Source organism: Peromyscus californicus, unplaced genomic scaffold, assembly GCF_007827085.1.
Source record: "Peromyscus californicus insignis strain IS unplaced genomic scaffold, ASM782708v3 Scaffold_4__1_contigs__length_199733344, whole genome shotgun sequence".
Lineage (NCBI taxonomy): Eukaryota > Metazoa > Chordata > Mammalia > Rodentia > Cricetidae > Peromyscus > Peromyscus californicus.
In genome coordinates this window covers 21,105,178-21,127,399 of record NW_026294562.1, presented here as the reverse complement: position 1 = coordinate 21,127,399, position 22,222 = coordinate 21,105,178, and the positions used below count along the sequence as shown (strand labels likewise).

Sequence of the window (22,222 nt, the reverse complement as noted above, 5' to 3'; positions counted from 1 at the left end):
AGGCGTAAGCCATTACTGCTCAGCTCCATGTTTTTATTATATAAAATGTATTCCTAAACATGTAGGTAAATATGTTGTGTGTATAAAGGGTGAATAAATATGTGCTTTGATGTGTGGTTCTATTTCTAAGTAATAAGAATTCATTCTCACCATTAGGAACATTCTTTGATAACACTGTTCAGACCAGCTTGATGGTGCAGTGGCCGTCCCCTCAGGACTTCAGACTGGCCACTTGGGACTCGCATCAGGTCTATGTCCCTCCCAAGTGTATCACATTCATCAGACCCGGGTCCTCAAAAAGCACTTTCAATTTTGTTTTCTATTTATTTTAAGACAAGAATAAAATACAATTATATATCCAAACATTGCACAAACAATGCCATGTATACACGATGCTAATACCATTGGCAGGCCTTGGCATGTTATTATCAAACTTGTTGCCAGAGTATGTACACAAACCTAAGTTTGGTTTCCAAAAAGGGGCTTACGATAAAGAGATATCAATCTTTTATCAAAATCCTCAAGATGGAGGCCAAAAACAACAGGAAGACAACCACACCAATGTTGTCATTTTTTGTTCTTTTGTGTGATAGTCTCTTATTTCTCCCAAACAAGTGACAGGAGGGTTGAGGGAGCACATTTGCAGAATGATCACCATGTTCCAGGTTCTCTATGGGATACTTTGTGAAAATATTCTCACATGGTGGACATGATCAATGGTGGGTTTTACACACAACAACTCAAGGGTCCCCCAGAAGTTAAGTTCAGGAAGTGTTCGACGGAGGAATGAGATTGAAGAAGAACCTTTAATTATGAGAAAAGGACCCAGTAAGAATACACAGGAACAGATCAATAATAACATCTATGTGGGACTGGACAATGATTTCATGAGAAGCAACCATATTACCTGTGCCTTTTACAAAGAAATGCTTCTGCTAAGTTTGCTGTATGCACGGGTGAGATTAAGGATCTGTGATTTGAAGGTAGGTTTATAGAACAGGAACTCACAATTCATAGCATGGCTACAGTTCTCTGCTCTCTGAACATATTGACCAGGCCTAATGGTAACTGTACATCGTAACAGTAGTAAGTCTGAGAGAAAATATTTTAGCCTTTTTCTCCCACCACTTCAGGCTCCTCAAGAGAGAAAAAGTCAAGGGTCCTTCTCTTTCTTTATGGCCAGAACTATAAAGGCCACAGACTTATAAATGGGATACCTAGTACCTCAAGCTTCTGGTTCTGGCCATTTTCAGTGGTTTCCTGGCAACTAGTTTGACAGCATAAGAGGTATAAATGCCCCAAATGAAAGCAGTACCTGGTAGTCCCGTACCTGAGTGATATGTCAGGGGGAAACTTCTGGAAGGCCAGTTGATAGTCAGGTATGCTTATATTTCTACATTGGGGAGCTCTTAAAAGAGGATTGACTCATAGAGACAGAAAATGGGGTGATGGGCTGGGGAGATGGGTCATTAGATAAAGTGCTTGCTGTTCAAGCCTGAGGACCTGAGCTCAGATTCCCACATCCACACAGATGTCAAGGGGGCATGGATCTCAGCACCAGAAGAGTGGAGACAGAGGATCCCTGGAGCAAGCTAGATGAGCTGTGTCAACAATCCCTGAGTCCAGTTGAGAGACTCTGCCTCAGTGAACAGATGGAGAGGGGTCGGTGAAGAGGTCTGCCCCTGCCCCTGGTCTCCACAGACATACAAACATACACACACACATGTAAGAGGGGAAAGTGTGATGACAGAGAACCACCTGCCTTCTCTTAGTTCCATACTTCTGGGGGACCTCAGATGTCAACAGTGGGAAAGGAATCCGGTTTAACCCCTTTCTAAAATCAGTTGAAGCTTTTTGTTATGTGACCAGCCCCAGCACATACACAGAAATGTGGAAGAACTACTTCAGAGTTGGGCCACTTCTTTTGCTGGAAGTGCTATAATCCCTCCTAGAAAGTAGACTGGACTAGCCGGTATGTATGGACTAATCCATGTTTACTACAGTATGCTCATTTGCTAAGTACGTTTCCATCCACCCTGTTAGGCTCCTGCTATAGGATATGAGAGGTAAGTATTTTGATAGAGTCTTCATCCTTTTGGCAAACAAGAACGTGAACCAGTATCCTTGGCGACATTGAACGAAGTCTTTAGTCTCAGATTTCACCATGCCTCCATGTCTTCAAGGGACACCCAAACCAGCAGGGCTGCAACATCAGCAGTGTTGGTGGCTGTCAAGGTCCGTAGTCATGCAGAATACTCAAGAGGAAGACTTTATCAACAGGCTGAAAACTGCAAGTCTTAAAAGTCCTGAAGTAGGCTGGATTTAGGAGGTGAAATCAGCGACCTCTGGGGGGAACTGGTGGAGGAGGATGGAAGGGCTCCCGGGTTGGAGGCCTGCAAAGAAAGATAAAGCAACTCTCAAAAATTAACCAAATCAAAGCATTCTTGAGTATCCACAACCTGTGGCTACTTTGAAGAGCTATGCAAAAGACACCTCCTTTAGTTAAGGAGTCAAGACACACTACAGATGTCTGAATGACATAGATGTCATGGTTTCTAGTCCCTGAACATAAGGGTCACCAATGGAGCTAGTGACGAATGCCAATTCCCAGGCTCCAGCCCCATTCATCACAATTTCTTGAGCTCAGTATAAAAACTTTTCAATAGTATCCGTGTCACAAAGCCCTTGGTTAACTAAGCCTTTTATTTTCTGTTGCTTTGTCACCCTTGGGTCTTGTTGACCCTGGAGGGACTGCATTTCTCTCAGATAACTAATGCCCCAATTGCCTCCTTGGGGCCACTATCAATTTGCCCTTATCATCCCAGGGTCAGCTCCCAGACAAACAGAGATAGCCCCACTGCTTCAGCACCTATTACAATTATCCAAACTAGGGATCCCAGGTCTGTTTGGCCCTCCCTACTCACTATTTCTCATGAGAACCACAATGAAAAGCTCATGTCCATGTCTGACCTTTGTCCCCTCTGCCTCCGGATCAACATGCATGTGTCCCAGAATGAACCCCAGTGGTGTGGTACCCCCATGCTCCAGAGAACCATGAATCTAGCAAACTATCTTTTCAATAGCAGCCGTCTCCTGTTCTGTTGACTTTGTTGTACCTAAATAACAATAGAGTCTAGATGTTAAAATGCCAGTCATTCCAATAGGCAGCCTGGGTAGAGACTCACTGTCATAGTGAAGCCAGCTGAAAGAGGGACAGAGAATTCCAATGCCAGCTTCTCACTTCCTCATTGGATCATTAAGGATTGTTCCAACTCTGTGCGTGCCCACCTAAAAGCCCCTCTTCATGCTCTTCTGCTTGGATTTTTGTAAAGTCCTAAGTGACGCTCCAGGTAGACCAGGGTGGGTCTATTTACACATCGGTTCAATGATTGCAGATGGTATTTCTACGTGTGTGCTGTAAAACCAATATTTAATCTCCAGGAAGCAAATCAATACATCCAGAAAGAGAGCTTTGTTGGGTGCTGTAATTGAACTATGTAACCCTGGAGCTGCATAGTCCATGACTGAATGAATCTGTGAGTAAATATTTGCTAAATGCCTCCTGAACACCGCTTTTGAACAGGTCAAGGAAATGACAAGAGCTGGAAATGGCAGGGCTGTCTCAGGAACAAGAGAGGGAGTCAGACATGGCAAAGAATAACACAGATGTCCACAGGAGGCCTGCTCTGGTCCCCAGGAGTAGAGGGGCTTGTGTGTTTGTCGCTGAATTGCTGGGATTTATCCAGTGAAAACAAAAGAACGTGTCCTTCCGTCTCCCAGTCTCCTGCCCTATGAACTATGGTTTAGGCCATACCACGTAAGCAAGTTTAGGTCATTCCTTCCTTTCTACAAACATTTGCCCACAATTCACACTCCTGTGTGTGGCAAACAGCAGGTAAGAGCATGGGTGTGGCTATCAAGACACACTGTATATGTGTGCATGAGAAAGCCAAGGGGCAAAATTGGAAGGCTGTACTCTTCGATAGGCACAGCTCAGACCTTAAGGGACAGCTAAGTGTGGATATTGACATACACCTCTCTCTCTCTCTCTCTCTCTCTCTCTCTCTCTCTCTCTCTCTCTCTCTCTCTCTCTGTGTGTGTGTGTGTGTGTGTGTGTGTGTGTGTGTGTGTGAAAAATTGAACTTGGATGACCCTGTTTTCTCATCTGCCCAATCAAGGTATGTGGGTGGACACTTAGAGATGACTTGGAGATTAGTCAGCAGCACTGTGTCTGGCCTAGAGTAGGTGCTCAGAAAGTTAAGCTAGAAATCTCACTATGAAGATAAATGGTCTGGTCTTAGACCTTTCCCCATAGACCTTTCAGTCTGTCTTCCTCTGTGAGACAGTCCCTGTGCCCTCTGGTCCTCTCTCTCAGCTTGCTGTCACATTGACACACCTGCAAGCACATCAATTTAGTTTCATTTTCATGGACCGCTCCAGCAAAAGATCAGAAACCCTGTCTCAGGGAGATGAATTCATGACAACGGGTATACTAGACCATGGAAATGGAAGGATATTATGTCCAAACCGGGAGTGGTCTGTGCAGACTGCCTTCTCAGGCGCCAAGAAGCCAAAGCTGGAGACACCTGCACACTGGCTACTTTTACTCCAGGGTGAGTTTTTACTGGTGATGAGTTTGGCTCAAGAACCCAGCAACCCTGATGATGGTGGTGTTCTTTGAAAGCGGGGCTTTAGCAGGTATGCCCTAATGTGCCTGTACATACCATTTAATATAACTTTCAAATTCCCTAGAATGCAACTGATTTTTTTTTTTTGCTTTGCTTTGTTTTGAAACAGCCTCTTATTACATAGACCAGGCCAGCCTCAAAATCCTGACAATCCTCCTGCCTCAGCCTCCATAGTGCTGGGATTTATAGGCACCACACCTGGCTTGATGGCTAATTGCCCAAGAGCTTAGGAAGTCCAACCCAAGCAATACCACTCTCTTTGCATAACAAGTATTTATTAAGTTCCCAATATGTGTCTGTTACTATGACAGACATGGAGAAGAACAGGAAAAAATATACAATCAAAAGAAATTTCTATGTCTGGAGAGATAGCCTATTGATTAAAGCACTTGCCATGCAAGTGTGAGGATCTGAGCTGAATCCCACGTAAAAACCTGGGCACGTCATGGTGGGGTGCTTGTAATCAAAGTGTTGGGGAGGCAGAGACAGAGGGACCCCTGTGGCTTGCTGGCCACTCAGCCTAGCCTACTCTGCAAGCTCCAGGCCAAAGAGAGACCTCGTCAAAAAAAAATAAAAAGGAACAAGAACAAAACAAGGAACCCTAAGATCATCCTCAGAGGGATGCACATAATTGCTGCTCTCACAGAGGTCACTATCCTTTTGAGGAGAGACACATAAACAATGTTTGTAATATGGGATATAATAGACTAGAGAACCCGAAGTAGAAGAATCACACAGTGTGGGTCTGTCAGCAAAGGCTTCCTAGAAGGATGTGTGGACTAAAGGATGTACAGAAAATGGAAGGGAGTAGAGAGAGAACCTTCTGAGGAAAGGAAGAAATTGTACTGGAGAGATAGTATACGTTCCTGAGAACATCTGAGCGGTGGAAGAGGGATGAGCACAGAAGAATGAAGCAACTTGCGGCTGGACAGGGCCAGGACACACTAAAACACACAGAATCCAATTCTGAAGTTCCTACAGGAAATGGCATCATCAGCTGCTTCTGTTCTAGAAAGTGCACCTGAGTGCAGTGTGGAGGAGGGACCCCCAGGGCAGTGAGGTAAGTGTGGGTCTCGAGGATGAGGTAGATGGGAAGGGGGAGCATGTCTGATTGATGAAAGGGCAGCGGAATGGACAGTGCCTGGAGAGACACTGGATGTGGGAGCTATGAGAGGTGGGAATCCAAATCGATTCCCAGGGTTGGGACTTGGGAAAGGGGGAGAATGGTGTCTCTGCCCCAGGCTTGGGAACTCATGAGGAAGTCGCTTGGGGTAGAAAGTGGAGGGTGGCTTGGTGAGTCCGATGCTTGGCTGTATCTGAGACACCCATGGAACATGCGAGTTCAGGTCCCCAGCTAACAGCAGGAAGCAGAAGGTGGAGATGGAGGCGCCAGGCTGTCTGCTGGCAGCAACTGAGACTCTGTGAACAGTAAGTGAAACCAGCAGAAGAACTGGCCAAAGCTAGGGTCATGTGGAACTGAGGCTGTACCAGCGAGAGGAGAAAGTTGAGGACAGCGTGGGATTACAGGTTCTCAGAAGGGTGGAGTCAGCCTCCCTTGTGTCTATCAGCAGGTCAGCCATTCAGGACAGTCAGAGAGGGACTCACTCCATTCTCTGCTCAAGGACTGCCTCACTTTTATCCTGAAACCTGCACACATCCTTATAGTGCAAGCACAAACTTGCAGATCCTTTGCGAACCAAAAATGCACACAAGTCTTGAGTTCTGTTAATTGCAGGTCTCCACAAACACCGTTTGTTTAGCAAAGTGTTTTAGTCCTATGCTCGCCCTATTTTTATCACAGCATACTTCCCAGCTCCCCAGACAACCCATCTCCCGCCTCTTCTCATACAATTTCCATCTTTTCATTTCTGGGAGCTCTTTTCCTGACTGCGCTCCTTTTCTCTTCCATTAACAGCAGTGACCACAATAACAAAACCCTGCAGGAGCCTACGGCTGTGTTTTCAAGCTTGCCGCCTCATCTCTTGGTACAATTAGACAAGGGGCTCCAGCGTTCTCAACCTTCAGGGATGAAAAAGTCTTGGATCTTGGCCATCCTCCTTTCTGACACCTAGATTTTCTTGGCCAGGTGTAACATAATGACTAGAAAGCCAAGTCTGTCAACCAGAGCATCTCTTCACCCGTTTCCTAGCCTCAGCCTCTACACCTGTGATCATTCTAAAACAGGCTTTGGAGAGCATTAAGTAAGTAATGCACTTAGTGTGCTTGACATAAACACTGCCACAAAGTAAGCAGTCATTAAATAATATCATTTATTACCGTAATCACTTCTGCAAAGCATCCCCCTCCCCCGACACGCATACCAAATACATAGCAACTTTCAAACATCATAATACAAACCCAGGGCACAGGCTTGAGCTATCACATGCATTCCTTCTGGGAGTAGGACCATGCTAATGTGTATCTCCCAGGCTGTGCCAGGGAAACATGCCTATGATTGCAGCGCAGGTTGGGGCTGTCAGATGTTCATGCAGCAGGTGTCAGTATAGGAATGTCGCTGGGAGCAGCTGGAGAGGCAGTAATGAGCACAGGCAAAAGTGGAGAGACTGAGAGGCACAGCACGCCAGACAGAAGGCCTTTCTGTTGCACTTTTCTCAGCAAATCCCACAGATGAGCTTTATTTACATTTAAATATGCAAAAAGCCTTCCTCTTTTTTCACACACTGTATCTTAACTATCAAAGAATGGACCCCCTAGCACAAGCCTGGGCTTCACATCCAAGCCCTCCTTTCTGCATGGCAGCTCTACTAGCCCGCTTGAACCATGCTTTCTGTTACTCCACAGACCACAAAGAATGTTCCTCCCGAGGCCCCTATACTAACTGAACCCAGTCGTACATAAGAGCCCAATAAGTGAGTCTCACGAGTCTGGGTTCATCTTCGAAACCCCAGATGTCTGCTCCTCTCCTGTACAAACGTATCCTCATACTCCTCGTCTCTCGCCACAGGCCAAGGACTCAACCCTCACAACTCCATGAGGAAGTTCAATTAGTAACTCCATTTTATAGACGAGAATAGTGAGGTACACAAAAGTTAAAAAAAACTCATCCAAGCTAATGAGTGATAGCAGGACACTTAACCCCATGAGAGAGGTCCAGAGCCTTGTTCACTCCCAGACCAGTCTGGTTTTTGCCTTCATTTTTACTTCTAATTTTATCTTCTGTTCCTGAGAAGCCCAGAACCCTCAATACAGCCGAGGGAACTCAAAACTATGAGCTAAATTCTAGACAGACAGATACAAATTATTCAGGGGGCCGAGGAGACGGTTCATTTGTTAAAGTACTTGCAATGCAAGAACCGGGAACTGAGTTTAGATCCCTAGCATTCCTATAAAAACCTGGGCATGGCCACACGCATCTGTAATCCCAGCAGGGGAGGCAAACAGAAGGACCCTGAGCACTTGCCAGCCAGCCAGTATAGCCAATCTCTAAGCTTTAGGTTCAGTGGAAAAGACATTCACACACAAATATGTACATACATACACACGTATGAATAAAAAACTAAAAATTGTTTTAGAAGCTGGAGAGATGTCTAAGCAGCTAAGAGTACTTGCTTTTCTTCTAGAGGACCCAAATTTTCTTTTCAGCACTCACATTGAGTGGCTCACAACCACCTGTAACTCCAGTTCCAGGGGAACAATACTATCTTCTGGCTTCCATGGGTACCTGTATGCATGTGGTGCTTCACACAGAGAGACACATGCATACACAAAGATGAAAAAAAAATTAAAACATAAAACTAAAAAAATTATTTTAAAAGCTGATAGTTATATTCACATCACACTTTAAAGTGTGAGCAACTAAGCTGGGCATAGTGGTTCATGCCCATATAATCCTAACTTTCAGGAGGCTCAGGCAGGAGGATTGAGAGTTGGAAACTAGCCTGGGTTACATAGTGAGGCCCTATCTTTAAAAAAATCAAGAGCAGGGTGCTGGAGAGATGATTCAGCAGATAAAAACAGTTGTTGCTCTTCCAGAGGATCTGTGTTTGGTTCACAGTACCCACATCACGTGGTTCACAACTCTCTGTAACTCCAGCTCCAGGAAATCCAGTGTTTCTGACCTCTCTTGAGTCCATGTGCACATACACACATGCAGATACACATACCTACACCTGATTTAAAAATATATAAATAAGTGGTGGAGTACGTCTTTAATCCCAGAGGCAGGCGGATCTCTGTGAGTTCAAGGCCAGCCTGGTCTACAGAGTGAGTTATAGGACAGGCTCCAAAGCGGAGAAACCATGTCTTGAAAAAAAACAAAATAAATAAATAAATAAAATAAAGCCTGCTTTAAAATCAATGGCAAAAGAAGCAAACAAAAAGTTATGATATACTGATATTCGCAACAGAATAAAGTATCACTTTTTACTGAAGAGACCATGGTGAAATATGTCAACTACAGGTATTTCCATTAGCTCTGTCCTCGTTCTTTGGTCTAGATGGTCCTAAATCCTCTTCGCCTTTACAGTTAAGAGAGTGAGAAGGAAAGTTCACATCTACTTCAGTGTTACCTCTGTGAAGCAGCTCGAGGAGGCACCCTGGGGGGCCTCTCAAGGGTCACAACCGGTGTTCCGGTCACAACTGGTGCTCCGTCCACTTGGGTAGGACCTGGGCTGCGACTGCGAGTGATTTCAGGGACTTCATTATCCTGTAGCGTGCAAGATGAAAACAAAGGTGGCTATCACAGAAAGCACATGAACATCCGTAGCTGGGCACCAAGGGACAGCCCTCGCCATCGTTAGGCTGTTCCCAAACCGGGAGCCAACCCAGTGCCAATGGTAGTTTTCTGCATCCTTCTGGTGTAGTCTAGGAACATAGCTTTACCCAGATTGTCACAAATTGCCTAAACTCAAAATCCTTGCTTCTCCAAGTGTGGTCTGCTGTCTGCTAATACCGCCTGCAAGTTTACAGGAGTGTCTTCCCTAAGACCCATTCTCCCGAGTCTTCAGGGTTAGTGGTGACTCACATGACCCCTTGGGCTCAAACCAGCCACCGGTCAGCAGGTCAAGACAGACACTGACACCAATGGGTCAACTTGAAATGTGGCCTTCCCCTAGAGCCGCTGAACCTCTCGGCTCAGGAGACTCCTCGCTGTCTGGAGACCATGCCACCATCCATGCAGAAATGCAGGAAAGGCCAGTGTACAGACAGGGGTGAAATCAGAGACCAAATACCCTGGACCCGGGACATACAGGACAATCCCATGGCTCCATACAGCATGACGCAGGCTCCTGATCTAGGCCCAGCAGGATACTGCCCCCTGGAACCCCCAGCTCTCCCACAGCTCCTTCCTGCAGACACCCACTTCTGATTTCAGTAGTCTGGGTAGATTTATCTATCTCTATCCATGCTCCCCCCTTCCTCACTTTCCTTCCTTTATACTGAAGCAAAATCCATATAGCCATAGGTCAACCATTACAAAGTAAAATGGCTTTGTCACATTCATAGTTTTATGCAGCCACCACCTCTATCTAGTCTCAAAACATTATCCTCACCTGCAAGGAAAACCCCAAACTCATTAAGCAGTTCTTTCCATTCCCTCCGCCCTCCATCCCTGCCGGCCACCAACCCTCACTCTGTCCCTCTGGATTTTCCCAGTCTACATTATTTCATATGAACAGCATCCTGCAACGTGTGACCTTTGGTGTGTGGCTTCCTTCCCCCATGGATTCCTCTCTCTTGTGATCAAATGACCCCCGAGACCAAAGAGACAGAGTGGAAGTCCAGACTCTCACCTCATTGTCACCCTCCATCCCACTGCTCACGCTGAGGAGGCTCCTTGTGCTTGATCGGTTACTTGTGCTGCCTAAAGAGCAGAAACAACATCAGCGGGACTGTGGATTCTCTCAGGAGAAAGCGAGATGCGGAGCTGCAGCCCTAAGTTATTTATAGCGATAGAAACAGTACACAAACCACGAAGACAAGAGGCTGCAAAGTGTAACCACCTTAAGCCGTTTCATTAGAGTTCAGTTTTTCTGTCAGCATCACACAGAATGGTTTGCTTTCTGATGACCACTTTGGGCTTAATAGCTACCATTTACCCAGGACTTACCGCTCGCGGAGTGCTTTCCAGAGCATGATTGCCGTTTAATCCCTTTGAAAATCCTATTTGATATTAGAGCTTTGATCTGGCAGACACAGAAGCAGAGGTACTCAGGGTCTCAGTTGCTCTAAAGCTGCAAGCTGGTTTTGTTACCATGGTCTTGCTGCTTAATTAAGAATTACAGGATGGGGGTGTATGCAGGACACAGATGCACCTTCGAATAAGAGATTACGTGCCATCACCAGACAAAAGGCATGGCTGTGGGTGTGGCTCAGCGGTAAAGCTTTTGCTAGCATGCACAAGGTCCTGGGTCCAATCCCCAGAACTACAAAAACAGAAATACACAGTGCAAATTCAAACGTATAATTTACGCTCGCAGTAGGAATTCTGTGTGAAAACCTTTTCAGTTAGGAATTTATTACCTGTATTATTAAAATAGCACTAGCTCATAGAACTCTCTGGAAATGTGTGTTATTCAGTGTGATAGTCAGTGTAAAATCAGGTAGAACTAAGGAGATGAATTTTAGGATTTAAGTTTGTGTTTTGAGGTGGAGTCTCATTGCCTAGCCATAGCTGGCATGGAGCTTGCTATATATGTAGACAAGGCTGGCCCTGAACTTGTGGCCATCCTCCTGTTTCTGTTTCCCAAATGCTGAGCTTACAAGTGTGTGTTATTGGAGGCAAATTTTTTTAAAAAATATTTATTTTTATTTTATGAATGTGTTTGTCTGCTTGTATGTCTGTGCACCATGTGCATGCCTGTTGTCCACAGAGGTTAAAAGATGGTGTCAGAGCCCCTGAAAATTAAGTTATAGATGGCTGTGAACTGTCATATGGGGGCTACACACTGAACCTGGGTCCTCTCCAGAAGTAGCAAGTGCTATCAACTGAAGAGTCATCTTTCCAGCCCCAGATTTAAAAGCATTTTATTAGATCTATTCATTCTATTTTATGTGTGAGTATTTTGTCTGCATTGTATGTACCACATGTGTGCCTGGTGCTCTCAAGGTCGGGAGAGGGGATCAGGTCCCCTGGAACTGGAGTTACAGATGACTAGGAACTACCATGTAGGTGCTGGGAATTGAACCATCAAGTGCTCAACATCACTGATCCATCTCTCCAGCCCTCAACGCAGTTTTTTGTTTTTTGTTTTTTTTGGTTTTTCGAGACAGGGTTTCTCTGTGTAGCTTTGCGCCTTTCCTGGATCTTGCTCTGTAGACCAGGCTGGCCTCGAACTCACAGAGATCCGCCTGCCTCTGCCTCCCGAATGCTGGGATTAAAGGTGTGCGCCACCACCGCCCGGCTCAACGCAGTTTTTAAATCTGTCAAAATATTTCTCTAACCCGGGGGATTTGGTTTGTTCTTTAGGAACACTTGACCCAGCCTCTTTCTATTCAATTTACACTCATAACCCTGCTCACCCACCAAAATGTCCTTTCTTCCCCTCCTCCAGCCAACTGCTGCCCCCAAGGCTCAAACCTCCTCAGAACCCATGCTTGGAACAAATGCTATCAAAACTCTCCAGATTCCCCAGCTAGAAACAATCTGTGAGCTTCCGGGTCCCCATGCCCCGTGCCTGACCTTCCGGGTCCCCATGCCCCGTGCCTGACCTTCCGGGTCCCCATGCCCCGTGCCTGAGCTTCTGGCTCCCCATGCCCTGTGCCCGAGCTTTCAAGTGTCATCATTTACTATCTCTCACAGTCTCCACAGTGAACCCCACAGTGTTCTGAAGATTCTCCATCAGCAAGAAGTAAAAGCCCTCATAGGCACCGGTTCCATGACTGGAAATTCATACTCATCAGCTCCCATTATCCCTTCCCTTGGCATTTCTAAACCTATAACCACAATATTTGCCTCTAAACCTCAGCCCCCTGATAGTATCTCCCCTCTGGGCTCATGACTGACCCATAGTTCCCTAGGCTACACAGTTGGTAACACTCTCTGGTCTTGGCCCTATACTCTGCTCTCATGGCAGGGGGAGGGAGACAGTGCTGCATCTCTGTTGTCAGGGAAGAAGGCTCAGACTAGCATCTAACTCATGCTGTTTTTGTACTTTCCTCCATTACAAGCCTCAACAGACAGGATCTGGTTCTTTTAATCTTTCTGTCTCCGGTGAGTATAAAAGAGAGAGGGGAAAAAATGACCATATAACCCTTGGGCCAGATAATCTACAAGAAGGTCAACTGTGTTCCACAATCAAGCTTTTGTTCTCTTAAACATATCACTAATTACTGGGTCTTAATTACTTAGTTATAACCAGGTTTAACCCGCAATTGCCTTTCTGTGGTTCCCAAGACATGACAGCTGTGTCATAATAAAAATAGTGGTGCTCGCAGGGTGTGACTCCAGGGTAAAGGGCAGCTGGTGGCTCTGAGTCTGGCTTCCCCCACTCTCCCTCCCTACTAATGAACTAGCTCTATTTGGAAGATGGTGCTTCCCCTGGGTAATAGCAAGGTCAAATCTGGATATGACTCCCAGATCCTCTGCTCAGTTGCCAGAAGACTCAAGGCATGTTTTCTAGCTCCTAACTGCTATCTAGAAACTACAAGCTTTGCTGTCTTGGATGAACTAGGTCACCCAGGGATATGCTCATCATGGGCCTGGCAAAGAGCAACCGTCTGATAGAAGCTGACATTCTCGTTTGTCGTCTTTACTTTTAAGGCAGTACACTAATCTCTAGTGACACCCCCCCACACACACAGTGAACATCACCCCCATCAGTGCCCATGCCTTTGTGTGCCCTCCACTCTTACTCCAGACTCAGCCATCCAACCTGCTTTAGCCAATAGAACATTAGCACATGTGACAAAAGCCAGAGCTTGACAGGCTCTTGCACAATGGGCTTGTCCTGTCTTCCCAGACTCCCTCGCTGGGTAAGAAGTTCAGGCTGCTGAGTTAAAGGTCGTGTGGAGTAAAGCCTTGGAAAAGATGAGGCCACTCTGCATGCCCCAGCTGATCACAGTCATCCAGGTGACTCTTGCTCACTGAACGTGTAGAAGGTGTAGGGAAAAGGGGCTGGCTAAAGAAACCCACCCTGACCCTGGAGCCCAGAATTAGGGAAGGATGGCTCAGATAAGGCCAGTGAGAGAAACACAGTTTAGCTCAGATCAGAGCCATCTCTGCCCCTGCCCAACTGACTTGTGAAACCAACCAATCACAGAGCAGGATAGTAGAACCCTGGGCCTGGAGTTGACTCCACCCACCAGACTTCCTATAAAAACCACCCTGCCTAGTCAGTTAAAAAGGGAGCTGTTCTCTCCACCCTGGTACAGGCAGCCACTCTCTTGGACTCCTCCTTCCCAAATAAATCTCTTTCTCAAAAGAGTTTTGGGTGAAGACCTTTGTTCACTGGTACACAGAAGAACCTTGCTGGGACATCCCATAGTGGACTGAGCAAGGGAGAGCTGAACAGAAGAACCTTGCTAAGACGTCCCATAGTGGACTGAGCAAGAGAGAGCTGGTAACACTGAGCTGGAGATTGCGGCTCTCCAGGAGAGGAGCAGGATTGCTGTGTCCTGTGGGGAGAACATCCCCCATCACACCAGGTATATCCTGACTTTCCTGAAGAGTCAGGATACCCTTCCTTGCTGAAGTAGTTCCAGGCCTGACTCTCCCGAGAAGTCAGAAAAATTTCCTTTCCAGGGTTGGGCTGTTTCTTTGCAGTCCCAGCTGTCAGAGTTGTGCTAAACAGCTCTAGGTGTCCGGGACACCTTCAGGGCAGAGCTGTTGTTCTGAGCAGCTCGAGGTGTCCGGGATACCTCGCCCTCCAGGGCTGAACTGTCTCCTTGCAATTTCAGCCATCACAGCTGTGCTACACAGCTCCAGGTGTCTGGGATACCTTCAGGGTAGAGCTGTTGTTCTAAGCAGCTCGGGGTGTCCAGGATATCTCGCCCTCCCAGGCTGAACTGTCTCCTTGCAGTTTCAGCCATCAATTTACTAACATTTTGGTGCCAAAATCCAGGACACCAAACCCACAGAGTTGCAAAACGTGCAACTTACTAACATTTTGGTGCTGAAAACTGGGACGCCAAACCCAGAGTTTTTGCAGTTTACTAACAGAAGACACAAGCCGTTCCTTCTGGAGTTGTGCCCAGGCTGTGGGATTGGGCGTAAATAAATGGTTGTCTTTCAAGCAGCTAAGTTTGTCAGGGTTGTTACACAGCAGAAACTACCCCCAAGAACCAGCCCTGATCCGTGGCCACAAAGGAGGGTGTATGCCCTTGGTCTGGCATTAACTAGCACTTCCTAGCCCCACAAGCTAGCCACTTCTGGGCAACAACTCACTTGGTCCACCCTGTCCTCACTGCAGGCTATCCCAAAGTGAAACACACAGAGAACAACTTTCCAATCACAGCACCTAACACCAAAACAAAAAACCAAAGCCAACCAAACAAACAAACAAAAAACCTAGCATTTCATATTTAAGATTTAAGATTTCCTGACTATGGCTCCCTTTTGCCATGGGGAGCAGAGCCCCCACAAGAGAAGGTTCTGGCACTTCTCTCCTCTCTCATGTGCCTCTAGTTTCTTCTGCAGCCTGTAATCCCTGGGAATTCTCTCCGGCTTCTAATATCAGAATTGATGGGATTCTCAAGTTGCCTTTGGCACAGGCAGTCTTTAGACATACAATACTGCCCCCATCGTGTGTGGGGAAATGTTCTTCTTGTCCAGTCTACATTCCCATGTAGTCACATGACAGGCTTTGGATGTGTTTCCACGGGTCAAGGTGTGAGGATTATTAGGTAAAGGAGACAAGCTGGATTCTACTGTCACCTGGCTGTTTAACCTTTAGCAAAAGAATTTCCCTCTCTGGGAAATATATATAATGAGGATTCTTGACCTGTGTCCTTGGGTGAGAAAAATTGTGTATGTGTGCATGTATAGGTGTTTGTAGGTATGTGTGCATGTATGTGATTTGTATGTGGAGGGGTCCAGACAGACAGGTTTTTCTGGGAAACAGATCCAGAACACACAGTGAATTCTCAAGGAGGCTGTGGTGTAAAAAAAAGATCACAAGTGGTTTGGATAGTCTGTTAACCTACGTTCATTTGTGGATTCTCTGCCTGACTTCGAAGGAGCTCTGAGTCCTGAAATCTTCTCTCACCTTTCAACACTTTTTCAACTGTTTGGATAACAGTGAAGTACAGAGCAGACAAGATATTCAATGGATGGTGCGCGTGAAGCCAGCATGTCAGCAAATGCAGCCCAGGATACAGAAACAGAGTCCCGTGCCCTGCAGCCTGCACACCAGGTCTTGTCTGTCACAATCAGACGCCCATTCATGCTTCCTCACCAAAACAAAGATGCATCCTAATTAAACCCTGAACCACCCGTGCAGAAGTTGGACTTCTCAAATTTGAGTCTATTGTTGTCTACAGCTCTGATGAGATGCCCTTGGCCTCCCCTTAGCACATCTGGGGAAGAAGCAGGAACAGCGGTGAAGAGTTCTGGCTTGGCTCCAGACCGAGTTCAAATCCCAGCCCCCTTCAGCTCTACTAGATACAACCTGGGACATGGCACTAAGCCTGAACACTTCCTCCTCAGCAAAAAGAGGTCATGAATTTACACTGTAGAGGTTTTGTGGTCATTAAATGATCGATGAAGACAATTCACTTTCGGTAAATGCCCAATCAATGTTAAGAATTATTGTAAGGCAGGAGAGAAAGATGGAAAAGAAAGGGACATGAGGAGCAGGGCTGGGCTGCGTCTCTGCACCTCTGCTGACAACCACTAGGTTCAGCTATCTATAAAAAGGAAGTACTCTAAGAATTATCACACCATTGGGCAAATGCCACAGGCCAACACGTCTACATACTTCACACCTGTCAAAACCAAATCAGGTCACAGTTGAGATCTTGGGCTCCTGAAGTGTTTGCCAAGCCAGGCCGTGGTGGCATACACCTTTAATCCCAGGACTTGGGAAGCAGAGGCAGAAGGATCTCTGTGAGTTCAAAGCCATCCTGGTCTACAGAGTGAGTTCCAGGACAGCTAAAAGGTACATAGAGAAACCCTGTCTTGAAATAGACAGACAGACAGACAGACGGACAGACGAGTGTTTGTCAAAGCCTGCAAGCGCCAGCTGGAGCACAGTCCTGAGGATGCCTCTAGCTTGCTGCTCACTTGTTGTACTGGACATGCTGTCTGTTTTCCAGTCTCCACGTCTCAGCTCCGTCCTGAGGGGAAACACGCTCTTCCTGGGGCCGCTCTCATACACTCCAAACTCCACTTTTCCAGGCAGGGGCTGTGAATGCCTGATTGGCACTGTGATCTCCAGATCTGGAACCAGAAGGGAGAAGGAGATTCAGGCTGGCTGTCATAGATAAATGTCTCTCATGCTCACTGTCCGCCTGCCTGCTGGGCCTGGGCCTGAAGGAGAGAGGGGAGACCCTGGAGTCTTATCCTACTTCAGCACTGAAAAGCCACAGAATCCAGTGTGGCCCAGCAGAGGGAAGGGATGGCAGAGCATGAGGAATAGGCAGAAGAGTTCTTCCACTTCAGAGAGCAGAAAGGGGATGCACTTAGGTCAGGCTTGGGCTCCTAGCCCCACCACTCAGGTGCTATGCAGCCAACCTCTCTCAATTAGACCCCTGTCTAAGGAAGGAATCATGAATGCCACTGATGGTAATAAATGACCCCATGCACCAGCTCATTCGAAGAGTTCCCATGGTTTTAGTTGGTTGAATCCTCATAAAACCCAAGAAACCTGCACTGTTACTATCACTCCCAGAAGAAAAGAAGGCACAGAAGAGTGAAGCTGCCTCCCCAGTGCACAGTTGGAAGGACCAAACTGAGATGTGGACCCTGGCTCTGGAGTCCAGGCCCTTCCCCACTCCTACGGTCAAGAGCCTCTTGCTCCCTGAATTTGTTATGGCTGACAGCTGAGGGGTATGGGATGGGCAACCTACCCTGACAGCGGTGGCCCAGAGAGTGTGTGACCAAAGTCTTCCATGCTTAGAAAGACTGTGACTTCTGAGGCTGATTCATGGTAAAGGCACAGTCCTTACCCAGCTAGGGTCGACCTGACCCCTTCAAGGCTGGGCACTGCCAGTGGTTTGTCTTTAGCCCTCTTGAGATGTCTACCCCAGGGTCCTGGAAGCATAAATACCTCACGCTAGTGAGCAGAATGAAATGCCTGGTGTATCATCAGCTTTCTCCCCAGGGGGGTGTGAGGCAGGTAGGAAGGGAAGCCATGGGAGCAGGGGTGAAAGAGGAGGCTGCCTTGGGACCATGTGCTCGCTTCCGGGGACTGCCTCTCTCCACTCTGTTCTTCCACGGAACGAGTGTGGTAGGAAAGTCAGAGGTGACTCCTCGTGCCAAAGCCAGAGACCCGCCAAGAAAGCTAATGAGTAAACTAGAACAGTAGGAAAGAGCAGTGTGAGGGCAGGGGGGACCGGACACAGAGAACAGCCTGCAAAAGAACACCTGATATGTGGATTACTGGCTTTCATAGGCCCCAGCCTTCCTCATTCTAGAGAAACTGGTTCTAGGGGTAGGCCAGGGGCCTACTGATAGCCAGCTCCTTCATGGGATAGGGCGTGTTTTTCGGGCCCAGGCTCTTTGGTTACACTGCAGAAGAAGCCCTTCCCATTCTCACTGCCCTGAGCACAGAGCGTGGCCAAGGCAGGCTTTCATGGGGTGAACGGGGCGTCTCACAGCCCATGTGGATATAGCAGTTCTTTCTTTCCTTCTCAGCTTTTATTTACCCTCAAAAAAAGTCACTCTAAGTCTGACTAATTAACTTTGAGGTGGCATTTTTTATAGAGAAGGAAAGTAAAACACATAGGAAGAAAAAGACCAGAAGCCAAAGGTTCAAAAATGCAGGGCCAGGCTAAATGTTTTTAAAACACCCCCGCTCTTTGCCTGAAGAAACACTGTCAGGATCAATTTTCATGATTATACCCATAGCTTTCCTGAAGTGCATTCATCTGCATTACTACTTCCCTTTGTGCTTTGGGACTTTTCCATTCAGTAGGTGATTATAATCCTATGAGGAAACTGAGTCACACACTGGGTAAAGGAATGGTCCCAGATACAGAACTGATTCAGCAATAACATGAGGAGCTGAATCCAGGTTTCCTGGGCCTCGGCTGGCTGGCTCTGCCTCCCAGGACATACCCAGAACACAAATATTGACTATCTTCCCGCGGGGCCACAGCATCCACCAAGTTCCACGTTTACAGCTGATTTCCTGTGCCATCGACTGCATGTACTACAAAGAACAAAGCTACTCCCTGGGGCCGAAGACTAGGAATGAAGGACCCATTTTCAAGGATTCTAGGTCCTTGGTGTTCCAACCCCAATTAAAGAAAAATGATAGTTATTTTCTAAAGCAACTAGAGTTTCCATATTTGAAACTCTGGGTTTAGAGTAAGTTCCATTCTTTGAAAAGGTCTCCCAGACGGACATGCCACTCATCAACCCCGAAGTTTTTGTTGGTCAGTGAGATGAATGCCAATATTTTCAACAGAGTTATTTCCTCCGGTGGCACAGAAGCTTAACACTGAGGACAGGTTTTCAAAAGGATCTGGGATGGTCAAGGTAGAGTAACTGACCTCCACCCTGGGGATCCTAATCTACTTCTTCTCTTCCAACCCCAGCCAGTTCTTACCCTGGCCCCACAAGCACACATAGAGAGGCCCCGAGGCCCCTAAGGAGTACAGTGGGAAAACCCACAGACACGGGCATTGCAAGCCAATATGTAAATTCATAGTAGACATTTACAGAGTTCAATAAGTCATATCTACCCAACCATAAATGACGCCTTCTCTTTGGCAGCTGCTCTGATATCTTCTGCCTCATGCCAAAGGACAGGGTCCAACTTCCTACTACCCAGTGCCTGGTGTCCCTGGCCAGAGCAAGGCACCAGATCTTCTAGAACTGGAGTTACAAATAATTGTAAGCGATCATCTAAGTTCTGGAAACCGCCTGGGTCCTGTGCAAGAACAGCAAGTGTTCTTAACCCCTGAGCCACCTCTCCGTCTTTGCTATTTATATTTTATCCCAATAAGAATGAAAAGCAAGGCTACTCTTGGGTTGATAGGTAGTACAATCTCCCCAGACGGACTGCTTGCCATCCTGAGCCATTCCTCTGTGTCTGTTTGAGCCGGACCTGGAATGTCCCCTAAAGGCTCATGTGCTAAGGGACTGGTCCCACCACGGTGCTACTGTGAGGTGGTGGAAGCTTTAAAAGGCAGAGCCAAGGAGAGGTCTTTAGATTATAGAAGGTCGCCCTTGAAGGGGTCAGTGAGACCCCAGCCCATTCCCCCTGCTGTTTCCTTTCCCAGCTGGGAGACAATTTTGTGTTACCATGCTCTCTGCATGTGCAACCTCATCCCAGGCTATGACGGAACAGGGCAACCGATCGTAGACTCAAAACTATAAAACTGTAGGCCAAAATAAACCTGTTTTTCTTTTCTTAAAAAAAAATACATTTGCTGGGCAGTGGTGGTACATGCCTTTTGGGGGCAGAGGCAGGCAGATCTCTGAATTTGAGACTAGCCTGGTCTACAGAAAGAGAGTTCTAGGACAGCCAAGGCTACACAGAGAAAATCTGTCTCAAAAGCAAAAAAACAAAAACAAACAAACACTCTTTATGGGCGCAGAGGGTAGAAATTCAGATAACAACCCAGGAGAATTAGTTCTCTCCTCCCATCGTGTGAGTCCTGAGGACTGAACTTGGGTCACCAGACTTAGCAATAAGAGCCTTCTACCCACAGAGTCATCTTGACGGCCCCAGGTCTTTTCTTTATTTATAACTTGATTAGCTCAGTTATTTTTTACAGTAATGGAAAGTTAACTAACACAGTGTCCAAAGATACATAGTTTAATCTTTTCATATTAGTGGTACTAATTATAGTCACTGGCATAGAAATAGTAAAAATTATTACCCTTCCCCAAAGCAAAATTCCATGTCAGAGGATTTGGAAAAGGGGGGAAGAAGCTGGCCATGCTTCTTCACACATGGATCATTCTGATTTAGACTACAGGTATTAGTGGGTGGAAGCCATTATTTAGACCCTGATAAGCCTTGGGTGAAATTTGTGGGGTCCTGCATTGTAGCCCAGGCTGGTCTAGAACTTGTGATCTTTCTGATTTAACCTTCCAAGCGCTGGGATTATAGGTGTGTGCCACAGTGCTCAGATTGAACTCAGTAAAATATTTGAAAACGTACGAGCTTTGGGCTGGACAAGTCCCAGCCCAGAGCACTTACTCTAGAAGGTTCTGTTTCGGAAGACACCAGCCCATATGTGTGGCCTCTGTGGATTCACAGGAAAGTGTGATTTTTGGATTTCTTCCATGGGCCAGGCCTGTGCCATCCTTGCCCATTGCAACAGCCCTGCTAACTTTCCATCGTGCAGATGAAGACTGAGGCTCAGGGAAGTGAAGGGTTTTGCCGATAGCTCCAAAGCAGTTAGCACTATGCAGAAATCCAACCCAAATCCAACCCAAACTTGCTTGCCCCAAGACTATGTCTGTGCCCCTCTGCTCTCAGCGTGGCTGGGTGCAGACCTGGTTTCCAATGTCCAGTGACACCAGATGGAGCCCGGGGCGGGGGAGAGCTACAGTGAGGCCCAGAAGTCTCAGTTCTTGAGCCAGACCACTGACCCCTGAGTGCATGAGAGTCTACGACTGTACCCTCCTGGCCTTCAGACACTGGAGTCACCGGCAAATCACAGGCCAGTATGGCCTGTGCTTAAAGGCTTGACCAGAGTTCACTCCATTGGAGTTTCTGTCTTTGCATGCAACGCTCTATTTTATAAAGCACTGCAGTCCTTTCCCACCTAGAGCCCTGTTTTCTGAGCCCAGGTAACTGCAGATCTCAAGCCTGACTTTCCACCATGTCAGCCCTCTCCTCTCTACCAGCAAGGCAGACATGTTGAGCCTGGGGTGGGGCTGGGGGATACATTTAAAATCTAGATACTCAAAAAGAAATGCCAGAAATGACCTCCCTGACCCCTCTTCCTTACACAGTCAAAATCATTAGTATTCTCTAAGCCAACTACTTTTGAAAAACCACTGTGCTAGGCATCATGGGAAAACCACACCTCCATAAGGAAAAAGACAACTGAGTCATAAACTAGGAGACCGCACACGGTGGACCCTGGGTTTCTTCTTGAGCTGGGTGCTGATACTTGGTGGCTGTGTGGAGTGACTGGTGTCAGCAGACATTTGGCTGAAACCTCTCATCCCAGCACAGACTTCCAGATCTCCATCAGGGCGGTGCTGCAGACTGAGGAGTGAGCAGGGCACAAAACATGCATATTCCTGCCCTCACAGAGCTTATGGTAAGAGGGAGGAGAGATGCTGGTCCATCACCAGAAGACTAAGGAAATCCTGGTCCATGCTCCAGGAGAACAGGGAGAACGGGAGAACAGGAAGCAGGGTGTAGGGGATCATCTTTGGTGGATGAAAGGAGGCAGCAGGTAGGGGTGTGGAGGAAAGCAGCAAGTGCAAAGACCCTAAGGGAGACCTA

General features: G+C 46.9%; 1 protein-coding gene across 1 annotated transcript in view; it reads right to left on the bottom strand.

The window, feature by feature from the left end:
* Positions 1-300: 300 nt before the first annotated feature.
* Positions 301-22,222, bottom strand: part of Pik3ap1 (phosphoinositide-3-kinase adaptor protein 1) — a 118,512-nt gene continuing 96,590 nt past the window's right edge. The window contains exons 14-17 of the mRNA XM_052712888.1: positions 16,870-17,025; positions 10,442-10,512; positions 9,218-9,354; positions 301-2,393 (exon numbers count right to left, since the gene is read on the bottom strand). Coding sequence (XP_052568848.1) covers positions 2,336-2,393; positions 9,218-9,354; positions 10,442-10,512; positions 16,870-17,025 — 422 coding nt within the window. The 3' untranslated portion in view covers positions 301-2,335. The remainder of the gene's footprint in view (positions 2,394-9,217; positions 9,355-10,441; positions 10,513-16,869; positions 17,026-22,222) is intronic.